At 39.3% G+C, this 25294-nt stretch overlaps 1 protein-coding gene across 1 annotated transcript; it reads right to left on the reverse strand.

Annotated features, from left to right (window-relative positions):
- Nucleotides 1-469: 469 nt before the first annotated feature.
- On the reverse strand, nucleotides 470-24463 carry gabra5 (gamma-aminobutyric acid type A receptor subunit alpha5). The gene is made up of 9 exons (XM_040128272.1): nucleotides 24381-24463; nucleotides 23984-24108; nucleotides 21976-22043; nucleotides 21163-21383; nucleotides 16966-17048; nucleotides 7123-7266; nucleotides 3352-3504; nucleotides 2754-2965; nucleotides 470-950 (listed from the first exon to the last, which is right to left on the reverse strand). Exons 1-9 carry the CDS (start codon nucleotides 24461-24463, stop codon nucleotides 660-662), a joined length of 1380 nt encoding a protein of 459 aa, XP_039984206.1. The 3' UTR covers nucleotides 470-659.
- Nucleotides 24464-25294: the final 831 nt, after the last annotated feature.

Genomic DNA, 25294 nt, shown 5'->3' on the forward strand with positions numbered 1-25294 from the left:
AAAAATAATATTAATGGAAAACTGGCCATTCCACAAAAGCAGCAACAATGAGCAAGAAGAGTCAACTGTTTAAAGAAAGTTAAAAACTTGTTTCTGAAAAAGTAATTGCACAAGATTTCAGTGCATTCATGATGAGTTATCACACTCTGAAGGCAACACATTTAGCATGGCTATTCATCTGCTTTTAACAAGGAAGCAAAGGTCCATGTGCCTGAGCCCAGCCTCGCATACCTGGACCTCCAGCCCATTTGTACAAAGTAAGAGTTACAAAGATAAAAGCCTGTTTTGAGTAATAACACAGTAAAAATGTTGTTTTGCATAGCATTTGGCCTTGCTTTACCATCATCTACTGGATACTCAAGGAGAAAATATGAATGCCAAATGCAAACATTTCACAAAATCTGAGTTTGGCAAAAACTAATCAGTGACTGAGTTCTAAAATGAGATAAACTTTTCAAGGAAAAGTTGTTAATCTTACATGTATAAACTCAAGGCAAACATGGCAACATTTTTCCTGAAGCGACTGACATGCAATGTTACCCAGTGACCTAAAAAAAAACACAACTATGATACAAGGACTAAGTGCTTGGCATCGGTTTTGATTGCGGTCCAGTTACCAAATCCTGAAGTGGTTGTCAGGAGAATGAATGACCCTCAGCTTACACAGCTCCTTTGATCACTGGTTCCCTATTGAGATACGTGGCCCAGTACACCAGGTTGAAGGTCCCAAACAGCACCGGGAACACTATCCTGGACATCTTGTCAATCTTGCTCACGCTGTTGTAAGTCTTTTTGGGGTCTGGTGCCTTGGTTTCAGAGGGTTTGAGCTGAACAGCTGTGCTATTTGAAATGGTGGAGATAGATGTGTCCTTTGTAAGGTTGGTTGTGTAATTCACACCGGCTGAACAGGTGTTGTTTGGCTTTTTAGACAGAGCCAAAGGGTCTTTTTTCTAGGGAGAAGAAAAAAATGCATCGATTTAGCATGCATACACACAACTCTGCCCAAAAGCGGTGCTTCACAGTCTTTGAACATTTAGTTAATAACACAGGCGCACACACACATACTCAAAAACACAAAGAAAAAAATAGGAGATGGCCAGTGAAGGTTGAAAGTGGGGATGAATGTCCTTGGGCAATAATGAACTGGCATTGTGCCACAGCACAGGAGCTGTGAATTTATTGATCCACCATTTTTTCAACTTCTCTGAACATCTCTTACTTTATTGTCATGTGTTACATAGACTTCTTCACTCCCCCTCCTCTCCTCGCTTCCCACACTACCACTCTTCTGCTATACTGTAAGGAATTAACACAGAGGCGAGAGCAGAAAGGAAGGAAAAGTGGAAAGTGGGACTGCTGTTGACAGAGCCTGCTGCTGTGACATTAACTGCTAATGTTACAACAATGTTAGAAATAGAAACAGAGGTCAGTAGTGATTCTTGGAACCTAGTGATGTGTACCATGATAACGGCATATTTCAGAAGATAAGTGTTCTATTGGATGTGTGAATGTGCACATGGCTGTTTGTGTATGCCTAAGTGTCCGTCTGAATGTGCGAGTTGTTGATCTTGTTTGAGTGCATTGTTTTGTAGTTATACGGCCTGCAACTTTAATGTTTTGCTTCTGTCTCTCCACTCTCATCAACCTCATTTCCAGCAGCAGTAGGCAGCTGTCTTCCGTGAAAAAACCTCTGATAAACCCAATATAAGTTACTTGGCAAGGACCAAACAGCAGAGGGACGAAGTTTGTGACTAGCTAATAGACACAGTGAAGCATTTGGCAGCAACTTTACTGTTTTGGTTAACTCTCATGGCTCTCATCAGCATTGTTCCAGCCACAGCAGGCAGCTCTGGTAAACCCGCTGTACACTATCTGCAGCACCAGATGGTGCACAGACACAGTTAATACAGTGGAGCATTTAGCAGCTAAAAAACTGGTGAATTGGTGAAGAGCAAAACAGAGCTAAAAGGACAGTGAGTATTGGACCTACAGTCATCAGACTGCCAGAGACATGAACTCAAATCTTGCTAAGTTTGCTAATGTGTTGTCATATCAGCTTTATAAGGCCGTAATATCTCCGTTGTGCGGGAGATGATAATCTTGTGGAGTGTTTTTATACTCTGCATATATCGTGTTTTTATGCTCTGCTCTGTTTCAAACATAATATAACTACTAGAAGACACAAGCTCTGGCTGACATTAAACATTTGTCGTGTTTCTAACACCGCCGTTTAGCCCTCATTAAGACCAGAATTGGTAGCGTCTCCGCTAAAAATTGGGGGACTTCCAGCAACTGCAGACACAGAGTAGTACCTTGTGAGTACTTTTTCGTAGGCATCCATGACATCTGCAAACCCCTACTACCATCCTATGGACATTACTGCGACTGCCCCAATCTGCAATTATATACTTATACATACTTATACTTACAGTATAACCACGCAGAAAGACAACATGAGCTACAGGCTGGTATTTTGAGACACTAAAGGGAAAAGCCTCCTCCAAACTGTGAAAATACGGCTGCACAAACATAATAATTTGCCATCATTGAAGGGACTCTCCACTGAAAACATTCATTCTTTAGCGTCCAATACCTGAAACCAAGTCTTAATCTAAGAATAAACTGTTAAACTTGTGGAGACCGGCTTTTTGGTACCCATTTCAGAGTTGGTTCCCCACAATGTGAGCCAGCTACCTGGGTCTTCACAATGTAAAATCAACATGGAAAAACACACTCACACCTTGAGTACACACCTTGGGTTGTTGGGCCTCCATCGCCTTTTTTCCATCCCAGGCCCAGCTCCTCTTGGTGAAATAGTTGACTGTGGCAAATTCAATGAGGGCCGAGAAGACAAAGGCATAGCACACTGCGATAAACCAGTCCATGGCAGTAGCATAAGCCACTTTAGGCAGTGAGTTTCGAGCACTGATACTGAGAGTTGTCATGGTGAGCACCGTGGTCACACCTGGTGGTGGGGAAAACTGGGTCAGTTTTAGGAACCAGAGTTAGGATTCTGTTGTTATTCCAACAGATTAAATTGTAGTAAAAGCAGGGCGCTTTTCAGAGCATTATAGACAGATCATAAAACATCAGGTTATCCATGCATGTATTAGTGGCTTCTTTTGATTCCATTCAACTTTCATTTCGATTGTTAGAAATATTCATGTGTCAAGCACAAAATTAACTAATGTTCAAAGATATGTGACTTCAGATAGACAACGATCCAGTTATTTACCAGGTACATTCTTATATAGACTCAGTAATGTTGCAGTACCAATATGTTGTAAAATCAGGTAAAAATTAATCCAAAGTTATTTTACTGGTGAATTAGTCTGTGGTTTCCAAACTCACCAAAGACAGTCCGTGCTGGCACAGACTCCCGGTTGAGCCAAAAGGAAACCTGGGACAGGATTACAGTCATGAAGCAAGGCATGTAGGTCTGGATGACAAAGTAGCCGATCTTCCTCTTCAGATAAAAGTGAGCCATCATCACGGTGTATTGACCTGTAGAAAACAGCGGGACAGAGGGGGAGGCCTGTCTCAGTGTGTTTGCATTGGAAAAACCAGGGGAAACAGCATCTGATGCTGAAGGTGGTGAAGTATATGACTGGATACAAAATTTCCCTGAAAAGTTTGAGTCTATCAGAAGACAAAATCACCCAAGTGTTAACATTATATCATCTTAACACACAACATACAGAGATTCATAGGAAAACTACATTTGAATGCCATTATCATTTGGAAACAATATTGTCATAGCTGAGCAAATCCATCAAAATCACCCACTTATACATTTGATTATACTCAGTTCTTTCATGACACCCCCCATAAAACAGCAACATGATCAGTTTTATCCTGGACTGTGACATTGCTGTTTCTAGCCGTCTCCTACACCTGAGTCTTGTGTGACCATTACCTAGCTATATCCCAAGGTGGATTAACTTTTTGTCATAGTAATTGCAATGACACCTACACACTGTCAAAATTCCTGTTCACCCTGGGCTAACTTTTGCTCCCTGTGATATGCACATTCCTTTCTATGAATTACATTTTCCCACTTGAAGCTGCTTTACTTGAGTTTTTGGCCACTGTGCAACATGCCGTGAATATCACTCTAACTTATTATCACTTTTTAAAGTTGTTATGGCTAATGTATTAGCAAACAGCTGCTTAATTTACACATCCAGCAGACACATTGACATTCAGTTGGAGTCGTGTTTCTGTCCAACTGATAACTCTAAATCCAATTTTCACTCTTGTGTTAGCTCTGTTTGGGTCTGTACCAACTCCTGAGGCAGTTGACTGACTCTTTAACAGCTAAAGGCTCCACTTACATCTAGTTGCTAACTGTGTCTGTCTGCTGGTTGGTGCTCGCCAGACGTAGGTGGGTTTATCAGAGCAATGTAAGCTAAAAATAGCACCAGAACAGAACGGAACCAGAACAGTAAAGCAAAAAAGTTCCATTACTGGTACTAGGGTTTACCAGCATAAATGGTCTTCAACTAGACTTGAAGGTTATAGATAGAATGGTAACTAGCTGAATTACGAAAACCTGCCTCAAAAGACGAGGCTGCATATTTCTCTGAAGTAAAAAATGACTACAAACACCCCAAAGTTTGCAGTTTGCAATGTGGCACACTCACTCTTCATCCACACACACTTAAAATTTACTTACTGATGCCTTTCTATTCTCTGCCAACAGGAATAACTATTTAACTCATATGATTTAACTGTCAATTCACCTGTGTAGTATTCAGCCATTACTCGTTTCACTTGGCCCATTTACTAAACAGCAAGTAATGCCACATTTTTGTCTCCATCTTTTCTCATTTTGGGCTGCGACTGACGTTGCTTTGCACCACAGTGGAACGCCGAATCGACGGAGCAGGTGCTGACGGCCCTACACTGATAGTCTTCCCTATAATGAACATGATGATTACACTGCGAAGGTACAGTAATCTAATTGGGTTCTTGGCATTTTAGAAGAGGAATTCCTTCCTTCTTTTCAAAATTGTTGCTTTTTTAAAATAACGTGGCTTGTGCAGGTCATCATTAAAAACTCTGTTTTGGGTCGTGTTGTTTTCATTTCCGTTAGTCAGTGGCTGTTGCGTAGTCCTTCCAGACTGTAACTGTGATTAAGAGCTCTACAAATAAACTTTACTCCACAACCTCCAGGTCAGACTACAACTCCAAATATGAAAGTGTGAGCTAAATAATTGAAAAAACAGGTTGGTGAGGAAATCATCATATCCTGTTAACCAACTGAAGATTGCATTTGAAGGATTTTTTTTTCTCAAAAATCCTGTTGAGCCATGGAGTCTGATAAACTATAGAAAATCCACAGATGACTGCTGCTTTCTCCTGGCAAAATCGGATTTTTCTGTCTCACTAATCCCTTGTCACAATCTGCATCCTGTATATCTCTCTCGCTCTCCCTCACTCTCCCCCTGTCTCTGCCGCTCTCTCTTTCTATGTGTGTGTGTGTGTGTGTGTGTGTGTGTGTGTGTGTGTGCGCGTGTGTGTGTGTGTGTGTGCAGCAGACAGTCCATCCCATTCTGTCAGGGCAGGCCACACTTCATTGGGAACATACATCCTTGCCTTGCCTGAGCTCGAGCACAGACCTGGATCAGCGGTGATTACAAGCAGGTCCACAGATGACTGAAGCAGAGGGGGGTTGAGAGGGACCGGAGGAAAAGTTTGGAAGGTATCATGTCATAGCATCATGTCCTTAATGAAAAGGGCACCTGTGCTGCCTTCCCTCCAAAGACTACTAGCCAGCAGCCCTGCTCTGTGGTGGCACGACCGAGCGAACCCCACTCTGATCTGACCGCCTGCTTGTCTTGGAAGTGGATGGATATCTCCAAGGTGTGAAAAAATGCGGTTGTGGTGGATTTTACTGTTTGGTTTTTGGAGTGCCTGTGGGGAACTGCCATTCATAGCGGAGAACAATGCAGCTATGTTGGTCAACTGGTAAGTACAGATTGAAACCATCTGTTGAGCTTTGCGGCTTTCTATTTTGATCTGAGAGCGCTGATGCGTGTAATGTAATGAAATCACAAGGTTTGCCTATCATCAATATAGTTCCTGTGTCCATATTTTCATCCTCTTTGGCTTAACCCATGAGGTCAAGGGTCACCTCCGACAATGTGAGCACTTTGCTGAGCTATTCTTGGCTTGTTAAGGAGGGTTTGTACCTCAGATTAGCAATGCTAATTAAGGCCAAGCTGGCTTTCTGTGTCTTCCTTCTTTAACTGGTCTGAGCACTGTCTGGTGAGGAAAGAGTTAGACTCAGAAAATAGAGCAACCTGTGTCTTAATCAAGATCTTGTTAAGCATTTTGCGTCAGGGTATTCCACCAGCATGAGCAGGCTTGGATTTTCTCCTATTGCGTAAAAAGCATCAAGGCATACTTAACGGTAAATGTTGCATTATCCAGTGTCGGCACCATCTTTCTCTGGCAGGATAAAGCAAATATCTCTGTATACAATACAGCTATAGGAATGCCTCCCCTGTAATAAACTCACTCCCAACAAGCAGCAGAAATGTATTATCATACTTCTTTACATAACAGAATTAAGCAGATGCCGCCCCCCCCCCTCTCCCCCATGTGTCTCCGCCACAGCATCCAATCCCTGAGGTGTGACGTCACTCGGTAAAAGCACAACTGATGGGCCTGCGTACGGATTAACCCTACAGACCCAATGGCTCAGACCATGGATAAGTGATTTTTTTTTGCCCCCCCCCACCCAACTATCCTCTCTTGGCAGCCCCAGAGACAGCTGGCTATGTGTGGGAGGCATTCTCAAATCCTTGTGATTCATTCATTGTCTCTATCCAGCTTGATTTGAAAACATTTTCTTCTCACAACATCTTTGGATGGCACACACTGTAATAACACAGAGCTGAATAATAGGGGGGAAGCAGGGGCTTAACATCCCTGCTGCTGCCTGAAGCTACTGTATGTGACTGGTGCTGTAGGAGAGGAAAGAATGTAAGGATGAAGCAACATAAATTCCAGCCAAGGTGTAAATGGCCGTGCGTATGATACTGAAGGATAAGTCATCTGTAATCCGAGGCCTGGTTGTCCGGGGTCAGGTGGCAGTTTACTCTCGCCTCACTGTACCTCGGCTGGTGTAGATGTCCTCTGTCCCTGCAGTCTGTCCAATCAGATGATACTGATTGAGCCGAGAGCCTTCCTCTGCCACCACCACTGACTTGGCTGCTCCCTTAGTCCACGTGTAGACCACCTCCGAGACAGGATACGCATCTAAGACAACAAGACAGAAAGATGCACAAACTTGATTTTTCGCATCCACTGAAAATAGAACATTTCTCAGAAGCATGCTGTGATAAAATTTTCTTTTTTAATTTGACTCCTTAGTTTAGCTTGTGATATCTGGGGGTATGTCACAGCGGTGCAGATCAGTACATCTTCATTAATACCCATGGACACAGCTGATTTACCGTCAGACAGAGTGAGTTTGACGAGGAGAGAATGAGAGCGTAGAAATAGACAGACAGACAAAAAGAGAAAAACATAATAAGGATATTAAAATCATAATTTTACTTTTAATTTTGTCGGAGTAGGTGTTGAAAAATACAAAATACCGATTAAAAATGTTGTGGGGGATGAACTAATCCCACTTTCTCTCTCCTAATACTGATTCAGACTCCTAAAGTCAGCCACATTTTACTGACTGGATATAGAGCTGAACTGATAAGACGCTTTATCAATGAGTTGACTGAGAGAAAATTAATCAGCAACTATTTAGGTTCTTATGTTAAATAAAGTCTTTCAGTCATTTGTTTCAAACAAAGTGTGAAACACTCACTGGTTCCAGCATGCTTTTCTTTGTCATATATGGGAGTAAACTGAATGTTTTGGGGATTCAGTTTTCTGGAAACTAAATTTTATGATTATGATTATTTTCTGACATTTTAGAGAAAGCAAGCAAAACTTAACAGGGGAAATGCAATGTCCTTCACAGAAAACACACACACACACACACACACACACACACACACACACACACACACACACACACACACACACACACACACACACATTTATGACCGTACATGTAGTGAGAGATTGAGAAAGAAAGGGAGAGACAAAACAATTAATCAAGAAAATAAAGCTAACATGAAGCTGTACAGTAACTACACATTACAAATGAACTATACAATGTTCATGCACAAATATTCTATGTGCCCTTGTGCAAATTCTAAATATTGTTTTGATATGTTTGATTATGGAGATTGATCAACCTTGGGGACAAGGTCCTCTTATTTAGCAATACTGTGGGATACAGTCGAAAGCTCTGGGAATAGCAAAGTAAGTGGGCCTTGCCTTTAGAATACTGGATGTCACTTTGGATAAAATGGTCTGCAAAATGAATGATATGTCGTTTTCAAAACAAAATCACACACTGAGCATGTGCATGCACACAAGACACATTTAGACAGCAGTGGCTGAGAGTGAAAAAAAAAACCACAATAAAAAAAAACACAAAAAGAGTTAATGCCCTGCAGCCTCAGTGCATGTTCAATATATTATTTTCATGTTCAGTATGAGCTTTTGTTGTTACTTCCTCTCAAGCGAAGATGAGTTTGATAAATGACATGTTATGTGAGTGCAATTATGTAAGAGTTACATTTGTAGTCATTTTAGTTCACAGGTGCAGGTACTCTGTCATATTCAGCTCCCCCTCTGAACTTTGATATGATAAAAAGCCTCGCTGTCAAGCAGAAAAACTCACAGAGTTCATTTATTTTTTCCATTTTTTACTTTACTCTTCTTAGCTCATCAAATTAAAGACGTATAAACAAGAAACCGTATAGCTAAGCATGCTCACTGACCACACAGGACTGATCCAGAGATCAAAAAAGTAGTCCCAGAATTGTTTCCCTATCAACTACACTTTCAGTGATCATACTTCAGTAATATGTCTTTCAATGCAATTGTAGGGCATGTGACAAAAAAACAGAAGTTCAATATAACACAGAGACATAAGCTGTATCAAATGTTGGCTACACGGGCAAGACTTGTTTGTATGTTAAATTCATTGTTGGTTTTGGTCTCTTCGGGATTTCGTTGACCAAAAACTAAAAGATACATTCATACCAGCCTTATTCTCTAAGGGATATTTTTTGAGCTCTGCCAACACAGTAGATATTAAGGTCTTAAAGACCTCCGAAATACCTCCTGAAATGTTCCTCTGATTAGAAATTGTCCAGTAATAGCCGGCTTTGCCCGTGGATCTTTTCTTACAACGTACCAATCAAATAGTATAAATCGTTTTCATGTTGGTGTTACTCTATTCATTTTTTTTCTCTCAGATGTTGCAAGCTAAGAAATGTGGCGTGGCTGTGATACAACACTTGACCTTTCACCCACTTTGCTTCATTACACAGAGATTAACGTGGTGTGACTGTTAAGAGCTCTTGTTTGGATCTGATGTAATCAGTTTGACTGTATCACAATACGCAGATGTTACTAATGGTATGATATTATGTGTGAAGGTTGGCACGGTTTGGTTCTAGGTTTGCTCACAGGGTTTGGCCATTTAGCTTTGTATGGATAGTATTTTTGTCAACAGTTAACTCTCAGTATGAAGCACAGCTCAAAATATGCCTTAGATTCTTTTCGCCTCTTTAATATGCTGATGTATTTCACTGAGTAAACTGTCTTTCATTCATTCAAGTTCATTTTGAAAACCAGCAGGCCCTGCCAAAAGCAAAAACTGTCCCAGCCGCTCACACTGTAGTACAAAGCACACACATACCGTAAATGCACTAAATCTGTGTGTGTGTGTGTGTGTGTCTCTCAATTGTACTGCAGTGCAGCTTCCAATCTAACAGTATTGCATTAATCCAGCAACTGTGGTGTTAGAAGACTTCACAGCAATTTAGATTGACCCCAGTCAACCAGTCTGTGGATTATCGTCTCAAAGACACTCCACAATGTCTCAAACATGTCTTTGTAAAACTGTGTTACATGAGCAGCTGAATTTTTTATTTACTTTTAGAAGAACACATTACTTGCAGGTTGTACGAGCAAATTATGACCAAAAAATATATCACAATTACGATTTTGTATACACATAAAACATTCCTTAGAGCTATGTCAAAAGATCAAGACTACGCTTTGAAGAAAACAAAAAAAAATCAACTCTAAGCCAGTGTAATCTGAACTGTAACGGAAAGTTACATTGTTGTTGCTGCATTCTGGACATTTAGCAGTTTTGTGTTTTTTGATTGATTTTAAATTGTCAATATGAAATCATTATAACCTTTATTTAATCAGGTAGTCTCACTAAGATCAAGATCCCTTTTTTGCAATGAGACCCGAGTAAAGAAAATCAAATAAAGGAATAAATGACTTTAATCCTTAGACGCAATAAGGCACTGAAATAACCTAGTTTCAAAGAGAGTTTCTAGAAATACAGGTCGGAATCGAAAAGAACTGCCAAACGTCTGGCACTCAATATCGATACCCAACATTTACTAGTGTATGTGCAAGTGTTTTAAAGGTCACTGCTGGCTGCCCTGCAACCTCACAGTAGAGACAAGGCTCCAGGAAGTCACTGCTTCCAGCCAAGAGATACTAGAGCACATAACAGCCCACAGTGTTCAGTTTTTGTGCGGATTAAACAAAAGACGTATAGCATGTTAATTAGTGAGCTTTAGAGGTGCTGGAAGGTGGATTTTGTTACCTTTGGACAGGGCCAGGCTAGCTGTTCCCCATTTCCTGTCTTTATGCTAAGCTAACCTAGTTCCTGAGCAACTAAGCTGCTTGCTCTAACTTCATATTTAGAGTACAGACATGAGAGTGATGAGAGTGTTATTGATCTTTTTTTTTTTAACTCTCGGCAAGAAAAGTGATTAAGCACATTTCCTAAAATGTTAAACTATTCTTTTAATAAAATAGCTCCATGAGACAGATGTAAGTTAAAAGTAAATGGTACATGCAAAATAAATGTAAATTAATTTGAATATAGGAAACTAAATCGGGCTCATCACTGTCTGAGGAATGCCTTTGTTTATGAGACCACCCTTTAATCTTTACAGGAGGCTTTAGCAAGAAAACTTTTTCGCCATTTAACTGGACAGATAGCTGGTCGAGATGCCATACAAAGATTTGCGTCCATGTATGGCAACACGGACAGTTGGAGTAGCTAGACACCACTAGTAAGCTTTCTAATTTCAAAAAAATAGTTTCACAATTTTTCAAGTTTGTCTTAAGACAACACTCAAATACCTGTTTCGGTGTTTATATGAGCAGCTGACTAGTGTTTTAAAAGACTTGAAAAATTGTGAAGTTACCCTTTAAGCACGTTGCAAAACCATCATTTCTAATAAAAATGTAAACCTACCCTTGTCACACATGTGTCTGCGTGTGTGACAAGGGTTATATGCCAAATATTTAATGCATTCATTTCTAATATTAGTGCTTCCTACATAATACAATGAATGCATGAGACAAATTTCTACATTGTGTTTTCAGAAATTAAATCAATCTATAGCATTAATGACACAAAGTAGAACACTTGAACAACTTAAGAAATATAAGTTAAAAAAAGATGAATGCTACACATTAACACTCCTAACATACATTTTGTAGGCTGTATGTATGTTTTGAATTCAAGCAGGAAGGGGAAGCAAGTTAAATGAAACTGTAGAGTGTAATGAACTTCGTGTAGCTTGAAACAACAAATCCTGTGACGATAATATATATTTTAAGCCTGTAAGGCTGTGTTCAGCTTCAATTTAAGTCTGTTACAGTTGAATCCAATATGTGATCAGTTTTTACAGTCACTGTCAATCTCCATAGTACTTTTCTAACCATTCCTACAGTATAGTCCACTTCTCTACTGTCAATCTGTTTGCTCAGTATTTAAAAAAAAAAAAAAGTCATTATTTTCTAAAATATGGCTAACCACATTGCTTCCATTTCATACCTCACATGTAGCTCTTTCAACTTTGCAAGCATGTGCACGCTTTATTCACCTCCAGCTTCTGAAAGTATTAAACATCCACTCTTCGTTACGTTAGGGTCTCAGAAAATGTAGATACCAAAACTGTTATTTAAAATCATGATATCACAGTTACAGAAACACAGGGAGACTTTACATAACTCTGTAATCTGCCTGATATTGTAATTCATTGCAAGTGTTCTGTACACAGCTGTGGTTAAATACATTAATTCTGATACAAGGAAGCCTAGCGTCATGTGTGACCTTTAGTAGACAGGTATGCTTGTAATACTGAGGACATGGAGGTGCTTAGTTAGTATATTAATTGTTATAATTCATCCTGATGAGAACTGAGAGGTAACTATTGATAAGATAAGGGGGTCAATACTTATGTTAAATAAACGTATACAGTAAATACAAATAACCTCTATACCTACAGAAAACAGTAAGTTTGATTTTTAGAAGAATAAACAAGCCAAGGCGGATGCGAACACTTAGGAAGCCTTTTCCCAGGTCCCTGCCTTATTTCAAGTGCTTGTCCTGCTGTGTGCTCTTTCTTCTATTCCACCATAGGCTATTTCCCAGCACGTCTCCGTGACTAGTTAAAGCTGCCTTTGCTCTAGCTGTTGGGCATGATGGTACATGTCTTCCATTCCCGTCCATATTTTCTGTCCATCATCAAATGCAAAGAGACATAAGGGCTGACATAAAAATTAGAAAACAGTCTAATAAAAAGTGGTTTATCTGGATAATTCTGAGCATAGGACACACTTTAATAAGCACCGCAGTGTGATCTAAAAGAAAAAACAAGCTTTTAGGCTTATTGATTCACATGAATGTCTAACAAAGTGGTAAAAATTCTCTGTCTCATTTTGCTTTCTATTTGCATTTCAGGTCATTTGCATGTGTGTGAGGCAGGCTTCTGCTATTCATTTGTGAGATGCAAACTATTATTTTCAGCTATGAATTAGACACCCGCAAGAACACAACATTAAAATTAGCATTTTACTGTGATATGAAACAAATATAACAAAGACAAGGGCGTCTGTCCTACAAATAGACCAGTAGGCTAGAACCTGCCTGTTGTGTTCTTATAGTTGATTTGAATATCGGCATGTTTTTATCAGTTAATGCGGATTAAAAAAGGGAAAACAAAAAACAGGAATAAATCACCTTAAAATTTTAACTGCCTATATACTGTATCCATAGATCCACAGAACAAACTTCATTCAGTGTTTACTGTATTCTAAACTCAAATCGATACATTAGTAAAAATGGAAAATTATTTATTTATGATTCTGTTTAAATATCAAAGTTTGTGTTCACTAAGTGGCACAGAACCAGATAAAGTCAAGAAGAGAGTACTTATCAGAACAAGCAACCAAATTAACAGTGTAGTTTTAAAGTAATATACTTGAGCTTCACCAACCCTCTCCTCTCTCTGTCTCTTTCTTGTTATACTGTATGGGTTGCTTAGTTTCTTCTGCCGCGATTCTTGTGAAACCTTACCAGTATTGCCAGTGGGTTTCAAGAAGTAGTTTGATATTTTTGCCAAATAAGTGTGTTCTCTTTTTCTGTTGATGGAAAGATTGATACCACTCATGCCTGCAGACTAACAACCAGGAGATGGTTAACGTTAGCCGAGCTTAGTACAAAGATTAGAGGTGGGAGAAAACAGATACCTGGCCACAAAATATTAAACATAAAACTACAACATGCTGTTTTCACACTTCTGCTTTTGTATGGGTTAAAAATACATGATATAACCAGTTAATTAGTGAGCTTTAGATACACTGGCATGCAGATTTTTTTACCTAAAAACAGAGCCGTGCTAGCTTCCACCTACTTCCAGGTTTTATGATAGGCTAAGCAAAACTCCTCTGGCTTTAGCTTTGTATCTAATGGAAATACATGAGAGTGGTATTCATCTTTTCGTCTAATTCTTGGCGGGAAAGCAAATAAATGGGAAGGTAGATATGGGAAAGAGAAAAGGTTTAGAGATATTAAATGGTGGCAAGTTACAGCATCAGCATAATGACAAAGCAGAAATGCACAACTGGAAAGACAGTTGACAAAAACTTTGAAGTTAATAGTGATGTATAAGCCAAAATGGTACCTCATCATGTGTGGGACTTTTTTCTGTCAACTAAAGACCTACTGCCAGAGATTAAATGTAAATTAGTGATTAAAAAACTGCATAATGCTGGCCCCACACTAGAGAATAATTGGGAAGCTTTGGGGTCCGATATGCCCCTCCTGAATATCGTGGGGGTATTCCCAATCCAAGGCTGGTCTGAACCAATTGTCTGCCCAAATTATTCTTTAGTGTGAGGGGTTTACAGACATAATCTTAATGTGACTGACTGGACCAGAGTCTTCCTGATTTCGACTTGAAATCCTGTAGTCTGAAAGGAAAAGTGATGGTATATTGAGCGGAAACCCACAATAGCCAATGAGAGTGAGATGACCAGGAAGCGTCACCAAACAAGATGTTGTGTACTAACAATGAAACTTTATTTCATTCTGTCCTCTCGGCCATGCCTTCATCCACAGTTTTCTTCTCATATTTTTTTATTCAGTGCAAAACATAGCACTCGCATGTGCAACCAGCTGACGACGACGGTCGATGTTTCTTTTGCTCTGAAGTCACATTTGATCACTCGTTTTTGTGAGATCCCAAGTCCCTGGAATTGCCAGTTGGAAATTGTTAAGTATAAACGGCAAGTGCCCGGTCCTGTATCTTGACTGAATTGTCTGGTGTGTGCGTTCAGAGCTAAAATGTTGAAAATCGGTTATTTCTCGTTATGTCATTAGTCATTATGTCTGTGGTCTCCCACATTTTTAAAGGTTAAGATTTGAAAATCCTCTAGTGTGCACCAAGCCTAAAACCATAACTCAGACCTAGCTATGTAGCTAGCTTGACACCAACACTCAATAGCATCAAATACATTTCTTCATGTCATTTGAGTGTATTTACATCATTCAAACACTTTCTATCCATTGCACACTTCGTTTAAATTGTACCAAAGACACAATTATATTCTGTTAGAGACTGTTTCAAGTTACAGTAAAAGAATCATGTGGCAGAGAACGAGACTGATAGAGTTTAGTCCATGAGAGGTGATTAACACAACGGCAAAGGGCAGGTCTACTGGAGCTTTGAAAGCCTTGAGCTCATGGGTGAGTACTGTCCATTAGGTCAAAGGATTAGCTATGGGTTAATGGAGTCAGAGAAAACAGGATATACTGCACCACTGTAACTTTTACAGCTTATAACCCCTCAGGGGCTGTATTTTTACTGTCACATTAGGTCTCAAAAGTTGTTAATAGTCAACAAGGTACTTCTTATTCTTCAGCTGGCAACCTATGTCACCTGCACTGTAGATAGAAATAAGAGATAATATTCTCACACAGTTTATCACAGTTCTTTAAATGGAAACACAAATGTGTCAAATGCTGAGAAATATGAATAATATTCCCATTAACATCATATCAATGCATTTGTATCGCTTACTTATTTTTGTTTTTCGAATTATTATATTATAGTATATTTTTTGATAATCATATTCATTTTTTTATGTATTTATTACCAATTACAAGCTTATAGCCTTTGATTTTTTTTTTTTTTAACTTTGTGATTAACATAAGCCAGGTTTCCATCCAAATGTAGAATAAAACTTAACTGAATTTCCTGACAGTCAGTGAAAGAAATCCATGATTGCTATCATAATTTATTCACTAAGTCTGCTTCCATTGCACTTTGCTTTTATCGATACACTAACCTTTCCACCTCAGCCAAGTGTATGCATTTCTTTAGATTTTTTTTTTTCGGCATTTCCTCTCATTTTTTTTATGACCTGAATTGAAAATTTGCATATAAACAGATAGATGGAAATGCACTTAGTGTGTTTGCTTTCCTCCCTCATTAATGGTGTGTGTGTGTGTGTGTGTGTGTGTGTGTGTGTGTGTGTGTGTGTGTGTGTGTGTGTGTGTGTGTGTGTGTGTGTGTGTGTGTGTGTGTGTGTGTGTGTGTGTTTATTCAGCTGGGTAGGGTGTTATTGGATACAATTGTCCTTGTAGGGTTAAACAATGTTGTACAGAATTTAAGTATCTCAGCCAATTGTAATCTCGGGTAATGAATCTACAGGATACTAGGTAAAAGGACTTCTTTATTGAAACTTTGTTTGATTCATTCAAGCAGGTTTTGACTTTCTGGGCTCTAAGATAAGTTCATGGACACAGATAACCTGGTGTCAAGTACAATGTAATCTTGGTTAGCTGCTGTGATTATCCCCATCCCCGGTCTTAGCTAGGGGTTGAGCAGACCATGCTGTAGCTCTGCGTCTGAGCCCAGAGAGTGTTAAGGCCGAAGCTAACCCTCCATACGTCAGTGGCAGGGAAGACCTAAAATGCTAATCTTAAGCTTACGTGACTGGAGCTCCCCAGATATATTTGTTCCACTGAGCTGTGTGACGCAACCTAACTAGCTTAGAAGTCATGAGGAAGGTTTAGCTGTCAAGTGCAAGGTGTAGGACTGGATTTTTAAATCTTACCTTGGTGGTAAATGTAGGTTTGGTGTGTGTGTGTCTGCCCATAGCTTTTTCCACTGTGTGTGTTTCAAATATTCCCCAATAAATGTAGCTGAGGCAGTGAAGGATGCAGGAAAGCAGCCCTGACATGTTGATTAATAGCTTAATCAGGAGCAGTGTGTCACTGTCTACATGGCATTCTCCTGCACTGCCACCCGAGGGACACGTGCTGTCAAACACGCCAAGGTACATCCTTCCCTATGTCCCCTGCATGGATAATGACACTGAAACTGATGCCTTTTCAAATCTATATGCTACTTCTCTCACTAGTGGCCTCATATGTTTTAAGATTTTGTTCATGTGCCAGTGTTGTTTAGGTTGCAGACATGAAACATTTACACTGTACCGTTTCCTGCATTATTTAAAGTTATTGTGCATTTACTTCGAGGCATAATTACTCACAGCTTCCAAATTTAAGAGGACAAGCGTGGGCGTCCATTGGGAAATCCTCCAGTTGCATGGGGCATTCTGCTGATATAGTCAGTCTGAAAAAAGAAGTCATGCATCCAGAGTCAGAAAATAAACTGATTGTGTGATCATCATCATCATCAACACCATTTTCACAAATTAATATATCCCTTTGCTTGAAATAATTTGTTTCATTTAGGTTCTATTAAATTTTGTATACAGCCATTAACCAATGAAAATCATAGTTTGTCTTCATTAGTGTGTCTCAGGTTATTAATAGCTGAGTAAAATATATTTTTCCCAACAAAGAACAATAAGCAATTGAGCAACCAAAGGGATCCGTAAGATACCTCTCTGGGAAAAATGATGCAATTGCTTGAGAATCATTTGAGAAAACACCTGAGGATTCTTTTATGGAGAAAGGCTGCCCCTTTCCTTTGGAACTGCAATAAAGCATAAATAAAGCTTTATTGGAAACAAAATAGAAAACAAATAAAACCCATATAGTGGGTCTAGTGTGTGAACACTGCCCATCCACACAGGCGACAGCGAACCACGGAGCCTTAGCTAATGCTGTCCTCTGCAGGCCATACTGATAATAGTCACAGCTGCTGTCATCACCATGAAAATCGACACAAATAGCCACTGATGCAACGAGACTAAATAAGAAAGTGACACTGACCGAAAGTCATTCAAATGTCTACTATACAATTTGATACTAAAATACTATGTAATATTAAGGGAGTAGTTGTACTGTACTTGAGTATTTCAGTTATTATAAAACTGAAATATTGTACTTTTTGTCCACTATATTTATCCGACAATTTTATTTTCTAGTTACTTTGCGGATATAAATTAACATACAAAGTGTACAACTGTGTTATAAAATATGACACATTGTTGTAGATTAAAAAACCCTTGACCCGTCAGCACAAGCCTGCTGACGGGTCAGTCATTTCAAACTCAAGCTGTGCCGCCAAATTTAAGCTCAAGTTCAAACCCACAGAACTCTATTTCAGATATTAGTGGGGATCCCAAGCAACCAATTATGTCAAATTGAACTTTGGACAAAACTGTATGAAATGATGCACATGACAGATAGAATCCGCAACTAATTAATGTTTTTTCATTATCGATTAATCTGCCGATATTTTTTTTGGATTAATTATTTGGTTTATTAAACGTCCAAAATTGTCAAAAAATGCCCATCACAACTTTGCAGAGCCCAACGTGACATCTTCAAATGTTTTGTTTTGTTCGACTGAAAGTAAAAACACAGAAGTATATTTAGTTTACCATGACATATGACAAAGAAAAGCAGGAAATCCTCTCATTCGAGAGGCTGGAATCAGAGAATACTCGGCATTGTTTCATTATTTTTGCTTGAAAAATGGCTGAAGCGAATAACCGATTATCAAAATAGTTGCCGATTATTTTTCTGCCAATCGACTCATTGAATAATCGACTAATTGTTTTAGCTTTACCTAGAATATTTCTGTTTGATGGAATGGTGCATCCATAAAACAATACGGAGTCTTGGGTTTTAATATTTCACTCAGGGTAAACATCATATAGCTTCAGTATAGACCTGGAACAAGCTTATATATGACAATGCTGGACAGTGTGGAATAAGATAAGATACAAAGTACTGTGTATAAAGTATTTACAATAGCTTCACATTGATCTACTTACTTAATGCTACTTACCTGTCAATGCATCAATAATAAATAAAATTCAAATCAAAACAATATAACAATACACAACTATAATAACAGATACCACTTTGAATGGGACCATTCTGCATTATAAGTTATTTTAATTTTGAAACTTTAAATACATTTTACTAATAATACTTTTAATAATAATAATAATTTTATAATACTTTTTTTGAACGCAGGACTTTTACTTGTAAGGGAATATTTTTACAGCGTGCTATTGCTACTTTAACTTAAGGATCTGAGTATGTCTTCTACCACTGATAAGACCTTGTACTATATGATATTTATACAGTGCATACATACAATATAAACTGACCACAGAAGTGGGATTTCAGTATATTAGAGGCCATCTACTGTTTTAGTGAAAATTTGCCCCACAACAACACCAACGCCTACATATGTAAATAGTGAAAACAAGAACATAAATACTGATGAGTCTGGAATGAATGTGTACTATTGAAGGGCACCTGTTATACTGTTTAGTAACCAGGCCTTGCTTATTGTCTCTTATAGCTGCTCTGTGTTATGTCATACATCACCCCCTAGTGGACTATTATTATGTATATTGCAAACCAGGTGTCCCTATGATGTTTGTCTCCATTCCCTACTGAAGAACATGGTCTTTGTCTCCATTAGAGCGGCAAAAATTAGTTGACTATTGATTAATTGATTCGTTAATCACTTCTCAAATGTAAGAATTTGCTGCTTTTCTCTGTTTTATATCATTGTAAACTATTGTATACTAAATGTCTTTACATTTCGAATTGTTGGTCAAACAAAACAAGCAATCTGAACATGACACCTTTGGTCGTGGGAAATTCTTGGAAGTGTTTTTAAGACTTTCTGACATCTTATAGAAAAAAAGAATCAATTTTTCAGACTAGAAAGTATCTTTATTTTCTAACAACACCATTGTAATTATTCTGTAATTGTTTCTTCTGATTGTAGTTTCAGTAGATCCAGTCAGGAGTAGAAGCAGTTGTTTAAAACTGGTTTTTATTTGAGATGAATTACGAAATTAAGAAAAAAAATTAAGAAAAAGTGTGTGTTATTATCATTACACAGAACTACAAGATGATATCCAGGTTAGTCTACTTTTTATAGCTCTGGCATTTTTCTGAGCATGACTAATATCCACAGAGGGACTTCTCAGTAAATGTGCAGCGCTGAATGGCTTTAATTAGTCAAATATATAGGGTACTGACTCCTTAATAAATCATAACCAATAAGGACAGTGCAGACAAGCAGATGACTAACCAAATGGTAAAAAAGGACATTTCTGTTTTCCATGTTATTCCACACAGACATGTTGTGATTTAGATAAACAGGAAATGATTGCGATCTATTGTGTAATACTACAAGAGTCTGAAATATACTGTGAGGCAGGCACTGCTTGGATCAAAACTCTGCCTTTCCTCTGAGAGATATTTTTATGGTACACTAGCTAGGGCACTGCACACCACTTGTTCTGTGAACAACCAACGTAGGAGAGTAATGCATGCATAAAATGTTTCTCTAATAACCTTGTTCCCAGAACACAAACGCATTAACGGGTCATCGTGAACCCATTTCTAATGGCTTGTAGTGTTAGCAAATGTACTGTAGATTTGTAGCAATTTTACAGTCAGTGGATCAATGGTCATTTTTGATATGCAGTCTTGTCCATTTCCTCTAACTTCCTTTGTTAATATTTGATTTGGAGGATTTATTGTGCCTGATAAGATGATGATTCAGCAATGAACTGAAAGTGGATGTAAATGAGTTGATTCTCTCTAGGATATGATATCTCTTTCTGCAGGAGGGACTGTAATGTATTGCTCTCAAAAAGCGTCCAAAAACCACACTAAATACTAATAATGAGTGGACTGGTATGCTTTAATCAGAGAAAATAAATTACATTTAAACTCTTAAGTGACAGAACCGGCAAACAAGATGCACTTTTCCACCTGTCTAGAGCAGCTCATACGATTATACATCATTTTAAAAGGCTACAAAATGTGAATCGGGGAATATGACTGAGTGCAAGTGCAGTAATAAGCAGCGTAGGTCATGCTGTTTTCCGGTCAAAGTAAAGCTTTCCCTGATGTGGCGACATGGTAAATGGTAGAGGATCACAGTGTGAGGCGGTGGAGTGAAACCCCCAGTTCCGAATTCCCATCTCAAGTTCCTCTGACCTCCAGTATACAGTGTGAGGACAACATAATGACGCATCAATGCACCAGTGAGACATGTAGTATGTGTGCGCGGGCTCTATTGGTGCAGCAGGGTTCTTAAAAACCATCACCAAAGAACTACTACCGGCTGATGGAGGTTTTAGTCATCTCTCCAGTTCTAATTGGATTATGCAACATATCTAAACAGCACTCGTCAGGTCTGATGACTCAGTGTTTTAGTTCTAAGGCTGATTGGAAAAGAAGTGTTTATCCTACTGTAGTCTGATACAGGATTAAAGGTCAACCTTGGGAGAGCTTACCTCATGGTATAGAGAAGAGTCCCATCATCTTTGAGCCGCAGGAGTTTATTGGGTGTAGTCATATTATGGGCGATGGACTTCTTCCCGTTGAGGAAGAAGGTGTCGGGGGTCCAGATGTTACTGGCCAGGAGATTATTCAGGGGAAGCATCTCCATCGGTCCTTTAAAGCAAAGTCTCTCATCTTTCCAGCTTTGGCGGAAGAACACGTCAATGGTGTATTCCTACCGAGGAAAATAACGCAATTGACACAACACATGTTTAGTTCCATAAAAAGAAGGGAAGCAATGTGATGAAGGTTTAAGGACATCAGCTCTTTGTATACACGGAACCCCATTTAAGGATTAAGAAGAATCTAAACACATTACAGTATGTATATATTCAGTACATAATGTATATGCATAGTATGTTACGACAGGCTCTGCATCTTTCATATGCTACAGACTATGTGGACTTTTAACATATATTTATTTAAATAATGAATGATGCTGTCATGATACAACTGTAAAAAAGTTTCTTATTTCATAAATTTATGTCAGCCCATCAATTAACGTATTTTTTTAACATAACTGTATTGTGGTTGATTCAAAGTCGTAAATTTCAATTTTACATAATGATCTGTAAAAGAAAACTTTTATGTATTCATATATTGCAATGTGATTCGGAGTATTTCAATTAATTTCATTCTTTGAACTATTCATAGATACAGAGAGGGTTGTGTTGTGTGAAAAAATGTATGCTGCATTACAGGTGGATTTTAATCAAATATTTCAAATGACCTCAAATGTTCTGATCCATATAGAAGGAGTTTCTTACCATTTCAGTGTCAGACACTGGACCAAAACTTGTGACGAAGATGTTGGTTTTGATCTCCGTCACCTTTTCTGTAAAAATGGAGTGAGAGAATAACAGTATAGTGAGCGTTTATGATAGCTTTTTATTTTGACAAGTGCATCCCTAGTCTAATGCAGGTTTTATGCCTCCTGTTAGATTATACAATATTACAATAGGTATAATAAGCCATATGTCTATTCTGGACTTGGTAACCCCAGTTAAGCTGTTATAGCGCGTATGTACGCCTGCACTGTATCAGAGGCATCAAACAAATAGATGCTCTTGTTGGCAAATACAGCGTGTGGCTTTAAAAGACACTGACGGGGAATTCCACATGCAGTGCTGACATAATCCATATGTTGGGTTGGTGACTAGTCGAATTTGAGTTGTCCCAAAAAAAGTCAAACGTTGAGTTATGCGGTGAAGGTTGGAAGTGATGACATTTCCTCATATGTTGGTTGAGTTTGATCCAGAGTCCTTCGAGACATTAGTCTAGCTAACACTTTCTGGTTCTTCACTCTCCATTAAACTCACCGGAAACTGTACCAAGCTGCAGGTTCCACATATTACACACTGCTGATGTGGAGTCATTTTCAACATCGATTTCTGTGTTGAAGCTTTATTATGTACAGTAGGACGAGATGTGGACAAGGCAGAATTATCCATAATACAACTGCACTGAATGTAAAAAAGGGAATTAGCATTCTCCCCATTCAGATTGTACTATTTGAAAAACTCAGTGAGACTGACGATACTTGGTTCGATTACAGATATAAAAGGATTGCTTTCCTAATCTGATTCATCCAGGCTTCTGCCCATGACAGAGATGAATGGATGTATGGATTACTGCCTGTTTGAGAACAAAAAAAAAAACCCTAATTCTGGTCAGGCAGCTACTGAAACTTTCAACCTTTTGACTGAGGTAAAGTTAGACACCAAAATCAAAGTTCTGCTTAGTGTCAAAGTTCATTATAGCCCCAGTAGACACTGCAGACATTGTGGCATACCTTGGGTTTTGTCATGAAGCTAAGGGTGCTCTGTCAAACCTGATCCTCTTGAATTTAATCAATGAGTATTTGGTTAAGAATTCTCAAAACATGAAGTACATACTGGATCTTTAAAACCTCCTAACCTTAACAACCTAACTTTAAGACTGGACATATGTTGGTAGAGTGAACCCTAATTACACTGTCTATATATGGAATTTTCTATTCCCTGCCACACTCGAGATGCATGGCGCGAGTCCCAAACAGCCATGACACCCTGAAGCTCCAGACCCTCGGGACAAACATCTGGAGGGCCGATGTAATACAGTCAGAGTGTAAACAGAACATGAGTCCGACATTTTTACTTTCATAGGGACTAACAAGGTTGGTGATGCAATCATTTAATTGTTTGTCAGTCAGGATCTGTTTCATAAAACAGTGTAAATACTAAAATTACAGAGCAGTAAAAAAAAGAAACATTTTCTCTACTTATTGCATTCACCAGAATCAGTTATCTTTCCCTTTCTCCTTTATGGTGAGAATGTTTCGCCTATTTTGGCCTGAGAAAAAACGGAGCTGATATCTTATGAAAGCAATAATGGCTCTCTCAAGGTCACACTTATGTGCTCCGGGGTGTGTTCGTAGTGCCATTAAAGCATAGTTGGCGCAGGTCCAAAGAGCTGATCGTATCTCTTTGTGAAAGACTTCAGGAATACAGACACATGTTCCTTTTCTGGAGCCAGCACATGGCAGACGTTGCAGTGCAGGGTGTTGTTCTCTGTGTGGACTGAGCGGCTGTAATCTTTCCAACTGAGATATCGATACAGACGCTGAACAACCCGCTCTTCTTCCATTTCAGCGCAGAGCTTTCTCTATTGGTCGCGCATGAGGGAAAGAGAGACCCCCCCCCCCAAGACATTGTGACAGCGGCATCATAAGTTCTCACCTAGCATGGGTATGGCTGCATCAATTACCTCAACGACAGAGGTGTCGAGCGGGCTTACCTCCCAGTCCAGGGCGGAGTCTGTTGTCATAACCATCCAGCAGTCCGTCCAGGATGCGTGTGAAGATGGTGATGTTGTCATTTAGTTCTGCCTCTTTGGGAGTTCCAGTAACATCCTGGGAGAGGCTGGACACAGGAGCATTTTCAAATAATATAATGATGGTGATGATGATGATGATGATGATGATGATGATGATAAGGACTTCGGGGGTGTGAGTTAGGAAAAAGACAGAAAAACCTGCCTTTCTTTAAAAAAACAAACAACAACAATCATTTAAACCTTAAATTTTCCTCATTCAAGCAAATATTACAGAGGCAGTTTGCATTGGCTAAGACGTGAATTAGTCGGACTGTGCCTTTAGAAATGTCCTGGGAAGTTACAGGGGTCAGTTCCTTACCTCAGACGGCAGGTGATGCTCACAAGCAAGACACAGACCCACAGACGTCTCATTGCAAAGCTGTGGCACATTCCATCGCCCATTCCTGAAACAAGACATCCGGACATGAACTCTAGCGCAAGCACTGCCGACACTTTCGATCGACAACTGAACACTGCCGTTTTCGCAGTATTCAGCTTTTGAAATTATTTTTTGTGAGGCCTCCCTTGTCCTGACAGTTACACTGTGCAAACTAAATACTCACGATCAAATAACAAATACTGAATTAAAAAGCTACAGTATTGTAGCCTCATGCAATCAGCTCTTATTGGCTGTTACCGCGGGGATTAAGTGGCATGTTAGAAAACTCTGCACTCAATCCCTGCATATAGAAGTGTTCATTAAATCTGTATCAGGTGCAAGAATGTTTTCCTTTCTAAATCAAAAAAGCAAATGCTGCCTCGATCACAGAACTGCAGCAGGCTCCGTGTACCCAGGAGCCTGCATAGTTGCACTTCCCCTGTCTAAACACAATAGCAGGGCAACATCTGTCGGACCGGCAGGTGTTAGCTGATGTCCGAATGGGGGGGAAAAAAGCTGATCGTGTAAACTGCCAAGTTCCCTTTTCTTAGGTGAGACTTGCAGACAGTGTGTCCTGTCTTTCTTTGTTGGACCCCCTCCTGGCCCACCCATCTCACTGCCAGACCCTCTCTTCAGTTTCCCTAATCACCCTTCTCTATAAGTTGATGCCTTCTGCTCTGTTATCCACCTCTGGGTATCCAAGTTAAACGTGTGAAATGCCCGCACCTGTACTGTCCAGACACCTACACCCCGTCCGAGATTCTGCACAGGCACCAACTGTAATCCCGCATCTCCTTTCCCCGCACCGCAGCTGGGCTCTCAGCACACGGTAAACCCCCTCTGTCTTGCTGTGG

Source organism: Xiphias gladius, chromosome 6 (assembly GCF_016859285.1).
Source record: "Xiphias gladius isolate SHS-SW01 ecotype Sanya breed wild chromosome 6, ASM1685928v1, whole genome shotgun sequence".
Lineage (NCBI taxonomy): Eukaryota > Metazoa > Chordata > Actinopteri > Istiophoriformes > Xiphiidae > Xiphias > Xiphias gladius.